Source organism: Dromiciops gliroides, chromosome 2 (assembly GCF_019393635.1).
Source record: "Dromiciops gliroides isolate mDroGli1 chromosome 2, mDroGli1.pri, whole genome shotgun sequence".
Classification (NCBI taxonomy): Eukaryota; Metazoa; Chordata; class Mammalia; order Microbiotheria; family Microbiotheriidae; genus Dromiciops; species Dromiciops gliroides.
In genome coordinates, this window is record NC_057862.1 from 51,733,198 (window position 1) to 51,754,724 (window position 21,527).

At 46.9% G+C, this 21,527-nt stretch overlaps 1 protein-coding gene across 1 annotated transcript in view; it reads left to right on the forward strand.

The window, feature by feature from the left end:
• CDH23 (cadherin related 23) overlaps positions 1-21,527 on the forward strand; it is a 623,958-nt gene that overhangs the window by 600,907 nt on the left and 1,524 nt on the right. Inside the window, exons 50-68 of the mRNA XM_043983602.1 lie at positions 1,887-2,056; positions 2,713-2,850; positions 4,490-4,609; positions 5,199-5,376; positions 7,528-7,739; positions 8,232-8,423; positions 9,983-10,096; positions 10,784-10,913; positions 11,026-11,283; positions 11,693-11,854; positions 15,531-15,787; positions 16,660-16,757; positions 17,338-17,458; positions 17,784-17,863; positions 18,379-18,419; positions 18,655-18,715; positions 19,366-19,495; positions 19,816-19,938; positions 21,340-21,444. Of these exons, the coding sequence (XP_043839537.1) occupies positions 1,887-2,056; positions 2,713-2,850; positions 4,490-4,609; positions 5,199-5,376; positions 7,528-7,739; positions 8,232-8,423; positions 9,983-10,096; positions 10,784-10,913; positions 11,026-11,283; positions 11,693-11,854; positions 15,531-15,787; positions 16,660-16,757; positions 17,338-17,458; positions 17,784-17,863; positions 18,379-18,419; positions 18,655-18,715; positions 19,366-19,495; positions 19,816-19,938; positions 21,340-21,444 (2,690 nt within the window). The remainder of the gene's footprint in view (positions 1-1,886; positions 2,057-2,712; positions 2,851-4,489; positions 4,610-5,198; positions 5,377-7,527; positions 7,740-8,231; positions 8,424-9,982; positions 10,097-10,783; positions 10,914-11,025; positions 11,284-11,692; positions 11,855-15,530; positions 15,788-16,659; positions 16,758-17,337; positions 17,459-17,783; positions 17,864-18,378; positions 18,420-18,654; positions 18,716-19,365; positions 19,496-19,815; positions 19,939-21,339; positions 21,445-21,527) is intronic.

Below are 21,527 nucleotides of genomic sequence, written 5' to 3' on the forward strand. Positions count from 1 at the left end.
AACAGGAAGTGCTCTCTTGTGTCTGGGCCATAGAATATGTGGAGAGGAGAGATATATAAGAAAACTGGAGAGGTAGGGATGCATCAGGTTTTTAAGAAGTTTTGATCCTAAAAGTAATAATGAGCCACCCAAGTTTATTGAGTAGAGATGGCCTGCGGATTAGGAAAATCACTTTGGCTGCTGTATAGAGAATGGATTGGAGGAGAGGGAAACCAATTCAAAGGCTATTCCAATAGTCCCAGTGAAAGGGTGGGGGGCTAGATCCAGGGTGATGGCTGAGTAAATTATAAAGGGGAGTATATGAGAGATGCCTAGAGAGAAAGAAGAAGATTTGAAAACTGATGGAAAATGGAGGATGAGTGAAAGCAAAGAATCCAGGATGATATTGAGTTTTCAAAACAGGGTAACAGAAAATATGGAGGTGTTTTGACAGAACTAAAGGAAGTTTGGAAGAAGGGTAGATGGGCAGGAGAAATATGAGGATTCAGTTTTGGACATGATGAAACAAAGATGCTTATGAGACAGCCAGGTCAAAATGTTGAATAAGTAGTTGGCAATTCAAGATTGGAGATAAGGAGAAATGTTAGGAATGGATAAATAGATCTGGCAATCATATGCATAGAAATGACCATTAAACTCATGGGAAGGGGCATCTAGGTGGCACAGTGGATAAAGCACCAGCCCTGGATTCAGTAGGACCTGAGTTCAAATCCGACCTGTGACCCTGGGCAAGTCACTTAACCCTCGTTGTCCCGCCCCCCCCCCCAAAAAAAACCTCATGGGAGGTGATGTGATTACCAAGTCAGTCAATCAACATTTATTAAGTGCTTGCTAAGTGTCAAGCATTGTGCAAAGCACTGGAGATACAATGAGGGGCAAAAGATAATCCCCTGCTGTCACAGAGCTCCCAATCTAATGAGGGAAACCATAAGCAAAAAATATTTATAAGCGAACTACATACAGGATAAATCAGAAATAATTAAGAGAAAGGGAAGGCACTAGAATTAAGAAAGCCTTGAAGTAGAAGATGGGATTTTAGTTGGCACTTAAAAGAAACTACAGAACCTAGAACAGAGGAAAGACAAGGGGACAGACAAGCAGAGAAAATACCCAGAACCAAGAAAGAAAAAGTGAGAAAAGAGTCCAGGGCAGAACCTTGGGATATGCCCATAGTTAGTGGGCAAGAAAGTCCTAAAAGGAGAGTGTCTAGAAGGAGGAAGCAGTGAACGGTGTTAAATAATGCAGAGAAGAGAGGATAACTGAGAAAATGCCATTGGATTTGGCAATGGAGAGACAGACCCCTGGTAACTTCATGGGGTGGGGGGACATGCTCTCACTTGAATGAGGGATGAGATCTGAAGCTAGAGGGAAGAAGGTCTAGAAGAAAGTGAAAGGAGAGAAAGGGGTCGTGCCAAATGGAGACAACTTTTTCAATGACTTGAGCCAATGAAAGGAGAGTTGTAGGACAATATGGAGGGGATGGAAGGATCAAGTGACCTCACAAGAGTTTTTTAAGGAGTGGGGAAGAAGAGTCATGTTGGTGGAGAGCAGGGAAAGTGCCAATGGATAGAGATTAAGGAAGGGGGGATTATAATAAGGACAATCTTTCTGGAGGAGACAGAAGGGGATGGGATGAGACTCCCTATAGGAACTTTAGAGAGGATCGAATACAACCCCTTCACTCTATAGGAGAGGTTCATCAAAGAGGGAAAGTAGTTTGCCCAAGGTCATACAGGCAACAAATAGGATTTGAACCCAGGGTCTCTTATGCCCTTCTCTGCTACCCCACGCTTTCCTTCCAAGTGGATTTTAACTCCATGGCCCACTCAGCTATCATTCTTACTGAGGAAAACATGGAGAGAATGGTGGATTCCTATATATTTCAGGGAAGATCATTGCCAACCGCACTGTGGACTATGAGGAGGTGCACTGGGTGAACTTCACCGTCCAAGCTGCAGACAATGGCTCCCCTCCCAGGGCTGCAGAAATCCCTGTCTACCTGGAGATTGTGGACATCAATGACAACAATCCCATCTTTGACCAGCCCTCCTATCAGGTGAATGGGGTTGTCCATTGCTGGGAGAGGTGCATGGTGGGTAGGGCAGGCGGGGATAGGCTACTATCATTCATCAGGATGAGCACATTTCTATAATATAACAAGTGCCTAGGTGAGTCTTTACAGGGAAGGAATTTTAGGGATTTGTGATATCATGTGGAATGTCACTTGGAGGTCAGCCAGTGATTTAATGAAGCCCCTGCCCACAACCCACCAGACTTTGATCTTGAGGCATCTAGGTAGAAAAGTAGTTAGAGTGCTGGATTAAGAATCAGGAATACCTGATATTGAATCCTGCCTCAGACACTTATGAGCTGTGTGGCCCTGGGCAAGTCGCTTAATCTTACCCTCAGTTTCTTAATTTCTAAAGTGGGGATAATAATAGGAGCTAACTCACATGGTTGTTGGGACCAAGGTAATATAATGTATGTAAAGTGCTTTGCAAACCTATATAAATACTAGGTATAATCATTATTATTGTTGTTGTTAAGAGTCCCAGCCTTTAGGTCAGGTTGTGCCCTGTATCCTTCATTAACCCTCATACTAGAGAATCCACCAGCCTTGAATTCACAGGCTTAGAGGGGGAGTGAAGTATTAGGAGCCTTTATTTGCTAATGCCTAGACTCTCTCCCTTCTGTCTTTCTACCTGGCCTCAGGAATCTGTGTTTGAGGACGCACCAGTGGGCACAATCATCCTCACTGTCACTGCCACCGATGCTGACTCAGGGCCCTTTGCCCTCATAGAATACAGCCTGGGTGATGGAGAAGGCAAATTTGGGATCAACCCCACCACGGTAAATGAGTCAGTCAACAAGCATTAATTAAAAGCACCTGGTATATACCAGGTATCATGCTAGGCAGTGGGAGTACAAAGAATAAAATGGAAAAAAATGAAACTGTCCCTCATGTCAAGGAGCATGTCATGGTGGAGGAGGGATGGTAAATGCAATGGGAGGGAATGAGAGGTATGGAAGGAGGGGAGTAATGGCTGAGAATCCAGGGTTGTAGACTTGAAAGACTTTTAGAGGTTATCACATTCAACTCCATTCCTCTGAGTTTGACCCTCCCAGATTTATGGAGATTTGATTCCCCAGTATAGCTAATTCTGTAACAACCTTCAGCCACACCTGAGTTGGCATCATGATTTGATGGAAAGATCACTTGATTAGGGGATATGGGTTCAAGTCCCAATTCAGCCACTATCAAGCTGTTTGGGCAAACTATTTTTCCTCTTTGCACCTCAGTTCTCTCCTCTGTAAAATGGGTGCAAGAAGCACAATGATTTCTAAGATTCCTTCCAGTTCTAAATCTATGAAAGCCATTGTACTATCCATTGATGCTAATTATAAGATCATTCTTAGAGTTTTGAAAATCTCTCAATTTAAACCAATTTGTGCTCCTTCTGTCTTAGTAGACAAGTAGGACAGTGAGTCACAGTTCTGTCTATAGTAACTGTTCTTTCTAGTCATTAAGAGATTTATGAATAATTCTTCCTACATTAAAGAATCCCAATTCCCTCAATTTCTGCCCCTGTATTTGGTAGAGCATGGGAAACTGCATCCCCTCTTAAATCAGTCACTAAGTAAATATTGTTTTTATAGAGAGGCAGTGTGGCAACGTGGATAGAGATCTGGCCTTGGAATCAAGAAGACCTAGGTTTAAGTCTCACCTCTAATACATACTGACTGTGTGATCCAGTCATTTAGGAAACTCTCTAGAACAGGGGTTATTAATCTGTAGTTCTTGCCACATCATGATTCAAAATAAGAATATATAACACCAACCTCTCTCACTTTTTTCAGTGGTTATAAATTAGCTCCAAGCCCCCAAATCATCATTCACCAGTCAGTCTTCTTTCTCTGAACGTGGAATACTTTCTCCCCTTCCTATATACATATGAACAATAAGAAATGTAGTCTCTCAGTTCTGCTGGCTAACATTATTTATATTAGCTTAAAAGCTATATAAATGCTGTGAAAGCTTAGAAATTTAAATGTGCATTTAAAAACAGATCCTAAGTTTCCTCCACCCAGAAATAAGAAAAAAGACTAAATAAAGTGAGCTAAGAGCCCACAGAAACATTAAGCACCCCCCTGGAGGAAAGAGGTGGGGAAAGAATGCACCACTAGTGTCTTATGGAACAATCATTAACAGTATGAAATAATGTCCCCAAAAGGTACAAACAATAAGAACTACAGGATTTCAGAGGTGGCAGAAGCCACCTCACTTTATTTAGAGGAACAGGGGTTCAGCAAGGGTGAGTCTCCTCCCATAGATACCACCTAGCTAGATAACCAGCCTCTCTCCACTCCATTGGGGGCAGCCAACCATCACCTAACCCCTTCACTGCTGCACTCCCCAGTGCAGGCCTTAGACTGGCCAGGTCTGGGAAAGGAGAAGAGAGACTAAAGCCAATTTCTCCTATTCTTCTAGGGAGACATCTATGTGTTGTCCTCCCTGGACCGAGAGACAAAGGCTCACTACATCCTTACAGCCTTGGCTAAGGACAACCCTGGGGACATCCCCAGCAACCGCAGGGAGAATTCTGTCCAGGTAAGGAATGGGGGATCTAAGGGATATTGAGGTGGGGGACCTAGGGGATGGTTTGACTAAGTGATGATTTTGGAAGGATCAGCTGTCGCTGCAAGCAGATTCTTCCAGGAAATTGAGGCTGCCAGGTGTGTAAGACAAGCCACATCTTCCTGCTACCACTGCTACTAGCATTCCCACTCCTGCTTCACATTCACTCAATCACTCAATCGATCAATAAACATTTATTAAGAGCCTATGTGGGGGCAGCTAGGTGGCGCAGTGGATACAGCACTGGGTCAGGTCACCAGGCCAAATGATCTAAGAGCAATATTGTGGGGCAGTCAACAAATAGGACCCCAAGTCTAGACCACCAACTATAGTGATGTATAGATCTAGATATATGTCGAAGGTCAGAAACTCTAAAATCAGGAGGAATTGAAAGAGTGTCGAGTTCAGGCTTATAAAGTAGGGTCCTGTCCATAAACAAAGAATTGGGCCCTACCCTAAGGACCTCATTGGCATCCCCTCCCTCATCTGAGGCTGCCTCACACTTCTGTCCAAATGCCCAAAGGGTCATGACCTTGTGCTTATCACCCACCCCAAACACTAGGTGGTGATACAAGTGCTGGATGTCAACGACTGCCGACCTCAGTTTTCCAAGTCACAGTTCAGCACCAGTGTTTATGAGAATGAGCCTGCGGGTACTTCAGTCATCACCATGATGGCCACTGACCAGGATGAAGGGGAGAATGGAGAACTGGCTTATTCCATTGAAGGCCCTGGTGTAGGTGAGTGGCCTTCACAGCCCACTTGGTGGAGAATTGGGAATACTATTGAAGCTGTGGCCCCTCCTGACAGGGCAGCAGACTTGTCCACCACCCCATTCTTGGTTGACCATGGATTGGGTATTCCCCGACTCATCTTCAGCTTCCTCAGTAGAGAGCATTAGCCAGCATGCCTTAGGAGTTAAGAGATGTGATATCATATACATGTTAATGTAGCAACAGGTGATGGTTAAAAGATCCAATAAATAGGTGATATGGAATTAGTAGGAAACAGGGTGAGTGGCAACTCTTCCATTGGGGTGGCCCCAGTGGAGCTAGGGGAAAGGATGGGAACTGGGAGGAGAGACAGCTTAGAGGGGACATCATAGATGATTTGAGAATTTGAAGGACTTTCATGTAGAAAAGTACCTAGACTTTTTCATTTGACCCCAGAAGACAAAACTAGGAACAATGGGTCAAGGTCGCAGAGGTAGATTTCAAATTGATGTAAGGAAAAGCTTTCTAATAATTAATTATCCAAAAGTAGAATGGGCTGCCTTGGGAGGTAGTGGGCTCCCCATTACTGGAGCTCTTCAATCAAAATATAGGGGCAAAAAAACCATGTCAGATACGTGGTAGACAAGACTATTATAAAACAGGTGCATGCTGATCTCTTTCATCTTTGAAATTCTGTGAGAGATAGGATAGGAACTCAGTATTTGACCAAAACTGCTGGGAGAACTGGAAGATAGTATGGCAGAAACTAAGCATAGACCAACATCTTACACCATATACCAAAATAAGGTCAAAATGGGGACATGATTTAGACATAAAGGATGATACCATAGGTAAATTAGGAGAGGAGGGAGTAGTTTACCTCTCAGATCTATGGAGAGGAAAACAATTTATGTCCAAACAAGAGATAAAGAATATTATGAAATGCAAAATGGATGACTTTGATTACATTAAATTAAAAAGATTTTGTACAAACAGAGGCAATGCAGCCAAAATTAGAAGGGAGGCAGAACTACAGTCAGTAAAGGCCTCATTTCTAAAATATATAGGGAACCAAATCAAATTTATAAGAATGCAGGTCATTCCCCAATTGAGAAATGGTCAAAGGATATGAACAGGCAGTTTTCAGATGAAGAAATCAAAGCTATCTATTGCCATATGAAAAAATGTTCTAATTCACTAATGATTAGAGAAATGCAAATTAAAACAAATCTGGGGGCAGCTAGGTGGTGCAGTGGATAGAGCACCGTCCCTGAATTCAGGAGTACCTGAATTCAAATCTGGCCTCAGACACTTAACAGTTACTAGCTGTGTGACCCTGGGCAAGTCACTTAACCCCAATTGCCTCACCAAAAAAAAACCACAAAAACAACTCTGAGGTGCCACCTCACACCTATCAGATTGGCAAATATGACAAAAAAGGAAAATAATAAATGTTGGAGAAGCTGTGGAAAAATTGGAACACTAATGCATTGTTGGTGGAGCTGTAAACTGATCCAACCATTCTGGAGAGCAATTTGGAACTATGCCCAAAGGGCTATGGGACTGTTCATACCCTTTGACCCAGTGGTACCACTGCTAGGTCTGTATCCCAAAGAGATAATAGAAGAGGGGAAAGGACCCAAATGTACAAAAATATTTATAGCAGCTCTCTCTGTGGTGGCAAAGAATTGAAAATCGAGGGAATGCCCACCAGCTGGGGAATGGCTAAACAAGTTGTGGTATATGAATGTAATGGAATACTACTGTGCTGTAAGAAATGATGAGCAGGAAGATTTCAGAGAAACCTGGAAGGATTTACATAAACTGATGCCAAGTGAAATGAGCAGAACCAGGAGAGCATTGTACACAGTAATAGCAACATTATGTGATGATCAACTGTGATAGACTTGGTTCTTCTCAACAGTGCAATGATCCAAAACAGTTTCAAAGAACTCATAATAGAAAATGTTCTCAACATCCAGAAAAAAGAACTATGGATTCTGAATGCAGATTGAACCATACTGTTTCTACTTTTTGGCTGTTTTTTTTTCTTTTTGAAGTTTTTCCCTTGTGTTCTGATTCTTCTTTCACAATGACTAATGCAGAAATAAGTTTAAAAAAAAAAAGAAATTCTGTGATCGATGAGACAGTCCCTAAAACAACCCTCTGCCCTAACAGAGGCATTCCAAATTGACAAGGATTCAGGCCTGGTAACAACCCGGAGGCCGCTGCAGTCTTATGAGAGGTTCAACCTAACGGTGGTAGCTACAGACGGTGGGCAGCCCCCACTTTGGGGCACCACTATGCTCTACGTGGAAGTCATTGATGTCAACGACAACCGGCCAGTTTTTGTCCGTCCACCCAATGGTACCATCCTGCACATCTTGGAGGTATGGCATTTGTACCCCGCCCCAGCCCACCTGAATTGCTATCAGGACAGTAGCAACCATTAAGTCAAACAGATATCTTATAGGACTTTGGAGGGTTCCAAGGCCAAGCCCATCATGGGCTACCATGGACGACCATGGGACAGTCAAACAGGGATGAAAATAAGAATCCCTGTGGGTTTTCTGAGTATCTCACCAAGTTCCCTATATTACTATCTTTTCCCAAACTTACCAAATCTATTCTGGTCTTAACAAACTGTGGGGAGGGGAAGGGACACAGCTCCTGTACTCTGGAGCGGGTTAGAGGTTGGATTCCCCCCAAGGTGCAGAGAAAGGGTCAGTTCCCAAGCACAGACACAAGGTGGCACAAAGATCCCACAAACAACTCCTCCCACCCAGGATTATTCCCTTCTAGGAACTGGGATTCTCACTGAGGATTCCAGGAGATTCACATAATCTAAGAAAGAACTAGTAAACCTTCCTGTGTTCTAATAGGAAATCCCTCTGCGGTCAAACGTTTACGAGGTCTATGCCACAGATAAGGATGAAGGACTCAATGGGGCTGTCCGCTACAGTTTCCTGAAGACAGCGGGGAACCGAGACTGGGAATATTTCACGATTGATCCCATCAGTGGGCTGATCCAAACTGCCAAACGTCTGGACAGAGAACAGCAGGCTGTGTACAGTGTAAGGGGCCTCTGGATGTCACTAATGATCATGAAGACCTAGGTTTAACTCCTGCCTCTGACACATACTGCCGACATGACTTTCAGCAAATCACTTACCCTGTTGGTACCATAAGCAACTTTAAACTGTAGAGAGGGTGCCAACCAGCATTGGTAGAGGGAGTTTCTTTACATGGAGGTTCCCATTGCCCATGAAATCACAGATCTAGTCCCTAGCCATACTACCCCAAGGGCACTGGTGGAAATGTCCAATTACCACTTTTCCTTGAGGGTGAGAAAGAGTAAGAAATAAGGGATGAGGGAGCCATCTCTGGTCTTTCCACCACCTAGGATGGCATTTCCCAAACCACAGCCTGTAGAACACTCATGGCCTAAGACCTGTAAAAGGGAGTGCCATGAGAGGGTTTTGGATCTAGAAATAGGATTCCCTCACAAATATTCAACACGATACAGCATCAGTATCCTCCACCAAAGTCCTCCTCACGTGCCTCATTGTAAGAAAACGAGGACCCTGGTTTCTCTGGGGCTGTGCCTGTACGAGGCTGCTGTCCAAGGTCCAGCCCCAGCTGAGGGCATAGCCAAAGGCTAGCCAGCAGGTGACAGGGCTTTATTCGGTACAGCCACTCAGCAACAGCAAGGGAAGATTGAATCCACATCGGTGACAGAACTGTCCCCCGCCAATGACCCTGAAAGTGAATAACCACCATCCTCAACATGAATAAATTAATTTCTCCTACACTATATGAGGCTTCGTTTTCTCTATTTTAAAAGTTTCCTCATGATAACTTTCTCTAAGGAGTATTAATTACCTCCCCCAGGTCACCCTTAGATCATTGTTCAAGGTCTATCAATATCCAAAAGCATTCTGCAGCCCAGGGATTTAGGAAATGTTGGCCTAGGGACATCTAACTGGACAGCATCAATACCCAATCACTTCATCCCTTACAGCTTCATCCAGCCCCTCCAGCAGTACAACCCCAGGTTCAAACCTAGTGTAGGAGAGCCCCTTTTCTTGCTTCTAGTTTCAAGAGAGGATGCGTGCAGTTCCAGGCCCTCTTCAAAGAGACACTCCTGGAGAGAGAGAAAAGACTTTGAGAAGCAGCAGACACGTAGAGGAGCTGGCTTCTCAGTATATCCCAGATTGCCAACTTGCCTCCCTGGAGACTTTGGGAGATTTACCCTGGGATACGATTAGATACTCTCTCCTGGTGGGAATGAGATATCCCAGCTCTGTCTGTTACTTCCCAAAATCTAGTCTCTCTCCAGGAGTCTCTCCCTGAAGAGGGTCCTCTCTTGAAACCAGAAGCAAGAAAAGGGTCTTTCCTCTGCCAAGCTCTTGCCAACTTTACCCCACATGCAGACACACATCATTTCCTTCAATAAGGAAAGTCTAAAACAAATACCCTTGGCTTGATCCCTGGTTTATACCTGATTGGAAGTTTCCACCACCACCACCCCCAGTTCTAAAATTCCCAGTGTTCTCCCCAGCCCCTTGTAAGGACTTTTCGTTGTCTGGTAAACCCAAGGGGCCTCTCTCTAACCTTGCTTCCTCCCCTCCAGCTGATCCTGGTGGCCAGCGACCTGGGCCAGCCAGTGCCCTACGAGACCATGCAACCCCTGCAGGTGGCGCTGGATGACATTGATGACAATGAGCCCATCTTCGTGAGACCCCCAGTGAGCTCAAAGCCTTCTCCCCTCACCCCCTTTCCCTCCTGCTTCTGGTGGGGCTCAGGCTGGATGGTGGGAAGCTATCCTGCGATTCTCCAGCCAGGATCCTCTCCCTGGTCCCATAGCAGTGATGTGAGCAGAGTAGCACTCCCCACCTCCTCTCTCCCCTGTGCTCCCCTATCCCCTCCAATGTAGATACATGGGCTTTGTGATGCATCCCAGGCAGGGTAACCAGCTCCCCCCAAGCCTAAAGGAAATCAGACAGGGAGACTTAAGTTCATGTTGACTCTGCTGCTCCTTTTTCTTTCTCTTCCTTTTGAGCATCCATGTCTTTAAGTCATGTGTGTGCTCTTGGGTGCCACATATGTGTCGATATGTACATGTGCATGCATTCACTCACACACACACGTGTGTGTGTGTTTGGTATAAATATGTGTCCATGTATTCCACTGTCTTGCTGCCCTTTCTAATGATAGATATGACGTCTAATGACCACATCCCGTGTCTGAACTAGTAACGAGAGTCACCACATTCTTGTGGTCCAGCCCTTTTGTGCAGAAAGCCACTTCTCCCTGTGTCCCTCCCAGCATCTGAGCCACTGTCCTTCCCATGGGGCTCTGTCCACTCCCAGCACAGGGGTGCCTGGCCACCGGCCCATCCCTAACACCTGTGACTGCTCTCCTGGTCCTGCAGAAAGGCAGCCCCCAGTACCAGCTCCTCTCCGTGCCCGAGCACTCCCAGCCTGGCACCCTTGTGGGCAATGTGACAGGAGCCGTGGATGCAGACGAGGGGCCCAATGCTATTGTCTACTATTTCATTGCAGGTAAGGAGGGCGGCCAGTCTGGGGCGGGACTTGGCAGGAGAGGGCCTCAGCTAGCCCTTCTGTTTCCCCTTCTCTCCTCACTGAATCTTGTCCCACAACCTCCGTCCCCCAGCTGGCAACGAAGATGAGAATTTCCTGCTGAAGAAAGACGGGAGACTCTTGGTAATACGGGATCTGGACCGTGAACGTGAAGCCCTCTTCTCCATCATTGTCAAGGCCTCCAGTAATCGGAGCTGGACCCTCCCCCGTGGTCCAGGGGCTTCACAGGCCCTTGACCTCACAACGGACCTGACTCTCCAAGAGGTGCGAATTGTCATAGAGGACATCAATGACCAGCCGCCACGCTTCACCAAGTCCGAGTATACTGCAGGTGACACAGTCTGGGCAGCCTAGGGGCCTGGGCTGAGGACGAGGGAGGGAATGAAGAGGATTCTGTCTCAGCCGACCAAGTCCCAACTCCCAAGTGTAGGGATCATAATGAGGGTCAAACATCCTGTCTCTGGTTGACTAAGGCTGCCCTAAGGAGAGAGTCCATGAGCTGAGTGCCTAGGGAGTCTTGGCTTTGGTGTTCACCTAAAGGGAGGGAATTCACGCTGTTTTCTGTTCTATGAGGGAGGGGCCACTTTTATAATGGTGACTCTGCAAGTATTTGAGGGTCCAAGAAGGAAGGAGAGGCAGCCCCTCCCATAGGCGTATTGAAGGAATATGGGGAAAACATGGGGTCACAGTAGACCCTAAACCCATACACTCCTTCCCAACTCACTGGCTGTTTCCCACAGGAGTGGCCACAGATGCTAAGGTGGGATCAGAACTCATCCAGGTGCTGGCCACAGACGATGACATTGGCAATAACAGCCTGGTGTTCTACAGCATTCTGGCCATCCACTACTTCCGGGAGCACTCCAATGACTCAGAAGATGTGGGCCAGGTCTTTACCATGGGTAAGAGCCAAACTCTCCTGAGCAGAGGTGGGAGGAAGGGAGGGACCCATGTCAGGGGAGACAAATCTCACCCAGCAGCCCTCGGGGCCCTCACTCAGAGCCCCATAGACATCAAGTCTAAACTCAGTTATGATCAAAGGAGGCGAGGTCAGTCACTCTAGAGTTCTCCAGAAAAGCCTCGCTATGGAGCTGGAGTAGGAAGTGGGACGAGGCCAGGCCTGCATGTGCGTGTGCATGTGTGCATGTGCACCAATCCCTGAATGTGTAACAGCTGACATTTGTATAACACTTAAAGATTTACAGATCACATTGCATCAGTCTCATCGTATCTTCATGAGATAAGGTATGCAATGTATGATGTATGTTTGAGAGCTAAGGGCCATAGGCATTCCTGTACCCATTTTACAGATTAGGAACAGAGTCAGGAAATTAAGTGACCTCCCTCACAATCAGAGCAGCTAGTAAGGATGGAAGGTAAGATTCAAACCCAGGCCTTTTTTGTTTTGTTTTGTCTTTGTTTTTTGTTTTTTGGAGGGGCAGTGAGGGTTAAGTGACTTGCCCAGGATCTATCAGCTAGTAAGTGTCAAGTGTCTGAGGCCGCATTTGAACTGAGGTCCTCCTGAATCCAGGGCCAGTGCTTTATCCACTGTGCCACCTATCTGCCCTCCCTCCCCCAAGTCCTTTCTTAATTCCAAACCCAGTCCTCTTTCCCCTGGGCATGAGTTTGGAGCACCACAGAGTAAGCAATTGGATTGTGAGTTTATTTGTGTGTGTCTCAGAAACCATATTGTGCATGTACGGGTATGTATCTGGGTAGGAAAGATGGGCACAGAAATGTGTCTTGTGACTGATTATGCACATGTTAGCCACCAGGGGGAGATGGTGAGCAAGGCAAACTGAGTTATCTGTCACCTTCTGAGACAGAGGACCTATATGAGCCTCCCAATTTGTTCTGTCCCCTCCACTACCTTTCTATGGGGGGAATCTTTTTTTCAGCACTTTCTTTCTCTCTTTCTTTCTTTTTTTCTTTCTCTCTTTGCAAGCACCCCCACTACTCCCCCTAAACTGAACAATTTTTGTTTTGTTTTTGGTTTAAACTGAACAATTGTTAAACTTAAAAATAAAACCCCCATAAGCAACAAATATGGTTTGGGGTGTTTTTTTTTTGGTGAGGCAATTGGGGTTAAGTGACTTGCCCAGGGTCACACAGCTAGTAAGTGTTAAGTGTCTGGGTCCGGATTTGAACTCAGGTTCTCCTGACTACAGAGCCAGCGCTCTATCCACTGCGCCACCTAGCTGCCCCAACAAATATAGTTTTTTGTTTTGTTTTGTTTTGTTTGTTTGTTTTTGTGAGGCAATTGGGGTTAAGTGACTTGCCCAGGATCACACAGCTAGTAAGTTTGTAAAGTGTCTGAGGTCGGATTTGAACTCAGGTCCTCCTGAATCCAGGGCCGGTGCTCTATCTACTGCGCCACCTAGCTGCCCCAACAAATATAGTTTTAAAAAACATATTTCTGGGGCAGCTAAGTGATGCAGTATATAAAGCACCAGCCCTGGATTCAAGAGGTCCTGGGTTCAAATCCTGCCTCAGACGCTTGACACTAGCTGTGTGACCCTGGGCAAGTCACTTAACCCTCATTGCCCCGCTCCCCCCCCCAAAAAAAAGACCCCACATTTCCATGTTAGCCTTGTTCACAAGTGTATTTATTTTAAGTCTGTCCCCTCTCTGGCTGGAGCTAAGTGGCATGTTTCATCACTCACCCCCAGGATTATGGTTTATCATTGCATTGATCAGAGTTCTGAAGTCTTTTGAATTTGTTTTTCTTTATCATGTTCACATGGTAGAAATTGTTCTCCTAGTTCTTCTTGTGTCACCAAGTTCCTCTGAAGCTACTCATTTCATCATTTCTTATGGCATAATAATAGTAATGGGGGGAGGAAAGGGAAGAAGGGAGGGAGAAAAATTTGGAACTCTAAATCTTATGAAAATGAATGTTGAAAACTACCCAATAAAAAATAGTAAATGATATTCATATTCCATAATTTACTTAGCTATTAACCAATAGTTGACATCCCTTTAGCTTCCAGCTTTTGGTTTTCATGCAAAGATCAGCTCATCTTTTAATTGTGGCGTGGACTTCCCCTTCTAAGAAACTCACTCCTTTTCCCTTTCTTTACAATCCCAGCAAGTAAAAGGAAAGTCTCTTCCCTGTGCCCACTCACAGTATGGGTTCATGCTTTTAAACTAGGGATATTCTGGATTTGGGGATTCTTTGCCAGGCTTGTAGCAGTTCAGTAACAGTCCACTTTGTCCTAATGGCTCTAACCAAGGCCAGCCACTCAAGCATTTGGACCTAATATTTCATCCCTTCAAAGTACAAGCAGAGAATGTTTCTCTCTCGCTCTCTCTCTCTCTCTCTCTCTCTCTCTCTCTCTCTCTCTCTCTCTTCCCCTCTCTTTCCCCCTCCTGTCTCATCTTTCCATTTGTAAGCATTAAATAAAATACACACATACCTTAGTATTTCTGCTGTCCAACAGGGAAATAAAATCTAAAGAATGAACACCTTTATACATATAAACTGAAAAAGACACAAGCAGCTCTGTCAAAATAAGAAAGAGGCCACAGGTTCAGGCTCCTCCCCTTCCCCACCCCCTGCTCCTCTTGCTGATGCTCATTCTCTGCACAGAATCAGTCTTGCCCTCCAGCAGGTCCTCATGGCTTCTTTCTCACCTGATCAGCTGTGACTTATGGGTGTCTTTCCACCTAAGGTGGCTTCTTCCTTCATTCTACTCGTTTTACTTCTTCCTTCTCTCCCACTCATTCAGACTTCTGCATTGCCTTACCCAAAAGCCCCTTGCCCAAAGTCAGTTCAGCAGCAATCTGGATAGGCTGCCCAGAGATTAAATCCAAGGTGGTCTTAGATATAGGGAATACTGGGAAAACATTTTTTTGCCAGCAGACAGCCCCCTGCTCTGCATCCAGGCCTTTGGCAGAGCTCAAAAATTGGATGGTACATATAACAATATATCCATTCAAAAGTATATATTTATGTATAAATACGTACCCAAGTTGATATATGTCTGTATCACCACATGTATGTGAGTGAGCATGGTGATGGCTTAGACACAACAGTTATTGATGAAAAAAAAAAAAGAAAGAAAGAAAAAGAAAAGGGGCAGCTAGGTGGCGCAGTGGATAAAGCACCGGCCCTGGAATCAGGAGTACCTGGGTTCGGATCTGGCCTCAGACACTTAACACTTACTAGCTGTGTGACCCTGGGCAAGTCACTTGACCCCAATTGCCTCACTAAAAAAAAAAAAAAAAGAAAAGAAAAGAAAAAAGAAAAGAAAAAAAAGAAAAAAAACAGTTCTTGATGGGTAAGACACCTCAGCACTCAGGGCTTCAGCTGACTCATTTGTAAATGAGCTGGTTGGGTGGCCTCCAATGCTCGTTCTAGCACTAAATCTATGGTCCTGTTATCTGTTTAGAGATTATTCAAGTCTTTGGCCCCTCTCCATAGCATGGCTAGCAGAGTAGAGTCTGTGATTCTCCCAACAGCGCGGCAGGGGCTAGAAGTTGGGGGGTGGGGAAGGAGAGGGGCGGAGTAGGGTTACAGAAGTGACCCAACTTAGCTCCACGGCTTTCAACACCATCTTTACCTCCTTTCCCACTCAGGAAGTGTAGATGGAATCCTGCGCACATTTGACCTCTTTATGGTCTACAGCCCTGGCTATTTTGTGGTGGACATCATCGCTCTGGATCTGGCTGGTCACAATGACACTGCCATTGTGGGCATCTATATCCTGCGAGATGACCAGAGGGTGAAGATTATCATCAATGAGATCCCTGACCGGGTGCGTGGCTTTGAGGAAGAGTTCATCCGCCTGCTGTCCAACATCACTGGCGCCATTGTCAATACCGATGATGTTCAGGTACTGAGGCCATGGCCAGGAGGAGGGAGAAGCAGTGGAGGCAAGGGAATGCTGGACCAGAAGAAAACAGGACCAGGTCCAGAGTGCAAAAACACTAGATTCGCAGGGCAAAGGGGAGCAAGGTCAATGTGAGAGCAGGGTGGGGACCAAGGAAGTCCAAATCTCGGGGCATATTATTTTCTTTTGTTTGGTTGGTTTTTTGGTGAGGCAGTTGGGGTTAAGTGACTTGCCTAGGGTCACACAGCTAATAAGTGTAAAGTGTCTGAGGCTGGATTTGAACTCAGGTCCTCCTGAATCCAGGGCCAGTGCTTTATCCACTGTACCACCTAGCTGCCCCAGGGCACATTATTTTAAGGCTGACACCATTTCTCACATGTGCAGCTCCTTAAGGCCCCAGTCCCATCCCACCCTTTCCAAGTTTCTGGTGCCACAGGACAGGGAAGAGGATGTGAGAGTAGAAAGCAAATGAGGGGGAGGCAATGGGCACCCTAGTAGATAGATTGCCAGCAAATTCTGCCTCAGATACTTACTAGTTGGGTGACCCAGGTCAAGTCACTTCTAGCCTCAGTTTCCTCATCTGTGAAATGGAGATGGTGATAGCACTTACCTTCCAGTGTTATTATAAGGATAAAATGAGGCAGTATTTGTAAAAGGCTTAGCAAACCTTCGAGCACAATATAAATAGTAGTTGTTGTTATTATTATTATTGTTGTTGTTATTATTGTTATTATTATTATTATTAAGGCAGAGAAAATAAGGGAATGGGGAAGGGGGAAAGGGAGAAAGAGAAAGGAGAGGGCTCCAGAGGGCTCTCTTGCTTGTGGTCTGCCCAAAGTTGCAGTTTTCATGCCCCCTTTCCTCTCCTACCCCAGTTCCATGTGGACCAGAGGGGCAGGGTAAATTTTGCCCAGACGGAGCTGCTTATTCACGTGGTAAACAGAGAAACCAACCGCATCTTGGATGTAGACCGGTGAGAGGGGAGTTAGTCCGTCCCATGAACTGAGCCTCATTCTAGCACCATGGAGAGGGAGGAGGGAAGGGGCTCCAATAACCCTGGGAAGTGCCCCTGCTTCCCTTGGGGAGTTACTCTCTTAAAAGAAGAGATGCTTGAAAGAAACACTAAGGATCTGATTCTTCTTGCACAGCATGGCATGCAAAAATATGTTTAATGTGATTGCACATATATAACCTATATCAGATTGCTTTCTGTCTTGGGGAGGGGGGAGGGAAGGAAGGGAGGGAGAAAAATTTAGAACTAAAAATCACGAAAACAAATGTTGAAAACTCTCCTTATATATAACTGGAAAATAATAAAATACTTTTATTTAATAAAAAAATAAGAAAGAAACACTAACTTCAAGGGCAAGCACATGTAAGGGCTGGTGGGTCTTCAGGGAAGACTTCCTGTAGGAGGGGAAATTTGAATCCATTCTGAAGGCTGCTGCTAGAGGAGCAGGGGAAGTATCCCAGGTTGTAGGAGTGGACTAGCCTTATGACAAAGGGGGAGCGGGGAGGCCAGGATCTCTGATGTCCCCCTCCTCCATTTCCAGGGTGATCCAAATGATCGATGAAAACAAGGAGCAGCTGAGGAACCTCTTCCGAAACTATAACGTGCTGGACGTGCAGCCCGCCATCACTCCTCGGCTCCCTGATGACATGTCAGCCCTGCAGGTATGAGACCAAGGGACAATCAGGCTCCGGGATAGAGGAGAGATCGCGAGAAGGGCCGGAATTTCCCAGTGGCATCTGGGCAACTACCCAGTGGCTTCTGCTTTCCTGGATTAGGGAAGGGTCAAAGGTGTGGGTGGCTTCCAGTAGCACCATCCTAAGAGGCTTCATCCAGGGGCTCAGTCCCTGGGGATGGGCCCTTCCCCGGGAGCAGAAGCTGCCAACCCCACAGAGATCCCTCTAGGGAGAGCTCCATGCAGTACTCCCATTGACCCTGGGAATGTGAGGGTCTCACCAGGTGCCCTCCACTCATTGCTTCCCCTTCCAGATGGCGATCATCATTCTAGCCATCCTCCTCTTCCTCGCTGCTATGCTCTTCATTCTCATGAACTGGTACTACAGGACTGTGTAAGTGACATGCCCCCACCAAGACTCTTCTCCCCTCTCTCCTGTTCCCATCAGTCCACACCCTGTAGATGCTGTTTGATTATTGCCGGGGTGCCTCACTCAGGCTGGACACTTCCAGTTCAGCCTTCAATAATACACTCAGCTAGTACAGGTCTGTCCCACTTTATGACCCAAAGAGCCCCCTACCAGCCTTTTGAAGACTCACTAGGGGGGCAGCTAGGTGGCGCAGTGGATAGAGCACCAGCCCTGGAGTCAGGAGGACCTGAGTTCAAATCCAGCCTCAGACACTTAACACTTACTAGCTGTGTGACCCTGGGCAAGTCACTTAACCCCAATTGCCTCACCCAAAAAAAAAAAAAAGACTCACTAGGATTCCAGGTCTATTTCCTATGGAGCCTGTGGATGCTTTGACTTAGGGGCAGATCACCGCCCTCCCCCCACTCCTATCTCCCTCACCAGCCTTGCCTTATCTCCAGGCCTCCCTCTTTAGATATTCTTTCTCTGCTTCTCCCCAGACACAAGAGGAAGCTCAAAGCTATTGTGGCTGGATCCACGGGTGAGTGGGAGCCATCGGCTTTCTTGTCTTGAGAGGCAAGAATGGAAAGAGATGAGATTATCTGTCCCAGAAGGGCCTTTGAGCAATGAAATGTCACCCTCTCCTCACCCCATCTCCCCCCTGGGACCTTGGGATCCCATGCAGAATCCCCTCAGAAGATATGCTGTGACCCCTCTACCACCTGAATGGTCACTCTCCAATTCCCCCCTCCCTTCCCATTGCTTTCTTCTCTCAGGGAATCGAGGATTTATAGACATCATGGACATGCCCAATACCAACAAGTACTCCTTTGATGGGTGAGTGTGTCTGCGTGTGCTGGGGGAGGGCATTGCCAGGGTCAGCGGCTACACATGAGAGTCAAACAGACCTTCCCATTGCCCTTTTGGGGCCACCTTCCTGACTGTGATGACAAGGAGCACCCCTCCCCATTACTGAGGCACACCCTCTCTGCTACCCACCCACCCTGGGAAAGTTCCATGAGAAGCCCAAAGAGCCAGGGAGAATGACCTGCTTGGGGGCAGCTAGGGGGTGCAGTGGATAAAGCACTGGCCCTGGATTCGGGAGGACCTGAGTTCAAATCCAACCTCAGACACTTGACACTTGCTAGCTGTGTGACCCTGGGCAAGTCACTTAACCCTCATTGCCCCGACAAAAAAAAAAAAAAAAGAGAGAGAGAGAGAATGACCTGCTTATGGTTGGGTGAGCGAGGCTAAAAGGAAACCAGAGTTCCTTAGAGGACCAGAGGAGCCCTTCATTCTCCCACCCTGAGAGGTTCAAGGCTCACCTTCTCCAGGAAGGCTTCCCTGATTAAACCAGCTCTGAGAATGCTAACTAGTTAGCAGGGATAGCCAAAGGCACTGAAGTTGGCTCTGAGGGCTAGGTGGACAAGGCTGGCAGGGTCCAGTACCGTGTGGCCCAGAACTAGCTCTGTGCACCCTCCCTGCAGGGCCAACCCTGTGTGGCTGGACCCATTCTGCCGGAACCTAGAGCTAGCTGCTCAGGCTGAGCACGAAGACGACCTGCCAGAGAACCTCAGTGAGATCACAGACCTGTGGAATAGCCCTGCCCGCACACATGTGAGTCCTCCACCTCCCTGACCCTCTGTCCCTGCCTCCAGACCCTTGCACCCCTCAGCCTTCCCACCTCTACCGAGGTCCAAACAGGCCCCAATCCCAGAGGGCCCAGGGCCCAGGCTCCCATGTCCAACTCTGTGAAGTCCTTCTGGCCCCTGGGAACTCAGTGGTCAACTCCCTCAGTCACCTCTGCCCATGTGCTTAAGTGGATGCCCCAAGGACTGGAACAATTGAAAGCAGAATAAGGAGGGGATGCTTTAACCAAGCATAGCCACCTTCAAAGGGGCCTTCCTTCCTTCCTTTTTACTCCATCCCATCCTCAGGGGACATTTGGGAGAGAACCATCAGCTGTGAAGCCAGAAGATGACCGCTACCTGCGGGCTGCCATCCAGGAGTATGACAACATTGCCAAGCTGGGTCAGATCATCCGTGAGGGGCCCATTAAGGTGAGATCCTGGGGGCCTGTCCCACCTCTTCTCTTGGAGGACCCAGCCGCACTTGGAAAGGGAGTGCCCCTTCCAGGGGGAGGGGGCAGACTCATCCTCTCTGGTCAGCTCCCAGCTCCCTGGCAAATCATAACCTGAGTCACAAATGTAAATATCCTTTAAACAGAGGTGGCTCAGTGGTTAAAGCACCAGCCCTGGATTTAGGAGGACGCGAGTTGTTCAAATCTGGCCTCAGACACTTGACACTTACTAGCTGTGTGACCCTGGGCAAGTCACTTAACCCTCATTGCCCTGCAATATAGATATAGATATAGATATAGATATAGATATAGATATAGATATAGATATAGATATAGATATAGATATAGATATAGATATAGATATAGATCCTATAAACAGAATGAGGAATTTCAAGACCTTGGAATCTTGTAAGTCCCTGAACCCACCCAAAAATGTGATCAAAACTATTCTAGAGGGGCAGCTAGGTGGTGCAGTGGATAGAGCATCAGCCCTGGAGTCAGGAGAACCTGAGTTCAAATCTGGCCTCAGTCACTTGACACTTACTAGCTGTGTGACCCTGGGCAAGTCACTTAACCCCAATTGCCCTGCAAAAAAAAAAAAAAAAGACAAAAAAAAGACAAACAAAAACTATTCTAGAAAGAGCATCCTGTCCCCTCCCCTTCCCTTAAGCTTTCATAAGAGGTTTCTCCACCACCACCGCCCCCAAGTTCTCACATGCATGCGTGCCTGCGTATGCGTGCACACACACACCTGTTGATGTGCCTGGTTTTATAGTTTAAATTTTAGAAAGTTTTTCCTAACATTCACCTGGCCCTTCCCACTATAACTTAATCATAATAGGAGGGTGACAAAATACCTTTGGCCTCTTATCTCTAATCTAGTCTCCCATCCCATCCCTGGGCCTCAATAAATATTCTTGAAGATGGGCTCATCAGGGATGTGAGAAGAGAACAGCCCAATTGGTCCCTATACTCAATTAGCCCCTGTCCCTCCACCCTCAATGCTGGAGTTCAACTTTGGCCACCAAGGGGGCCACACCCAGGCTTGGCCCAGACAGAGACCAGCACCCCCTGTGGTGGCTGGCTCTGGACACTGAGAGCAGAGGGCATCGCACCGGGCCCATCCTCCTGCCTCCAGACAGGGTCATCCTTAGTAGTAGCCCACAGCAGCCTCTCAGTTCCTGGCCTGGTCATTAGTCCTGGATTGCCCATTCTGCCTTAGAGCTCACCTCAGTCTCTTGTGCTGGATCCTCACCACCCATTTCCTCCTGACGGCTCTTCGAGTAGCAGCTGGAGGGTGGGCACAGCTCATCCTGCACTGAGGCAGTGTCCAGGGCCTCTCTGGAGGGGGAAGGGGGTTCAATCCTGTTACCTCCCTCAGGGTTCGCTGCTGAAGGTGGTCTTGGAAGATTACCTACGGCTCAAAAAGCTGTTTGCCCAACGTATGATGCAAAAAGCGGCCTCCGGCCAGTCCTCCATCTCAGAGGTAGCATGTTGGGCAGAGGGGGCAGGGCAGCTGCGTGTGATGCCCCAGACCTGGGGATGCCGTGTCTCCTTCGATCTTCTCCT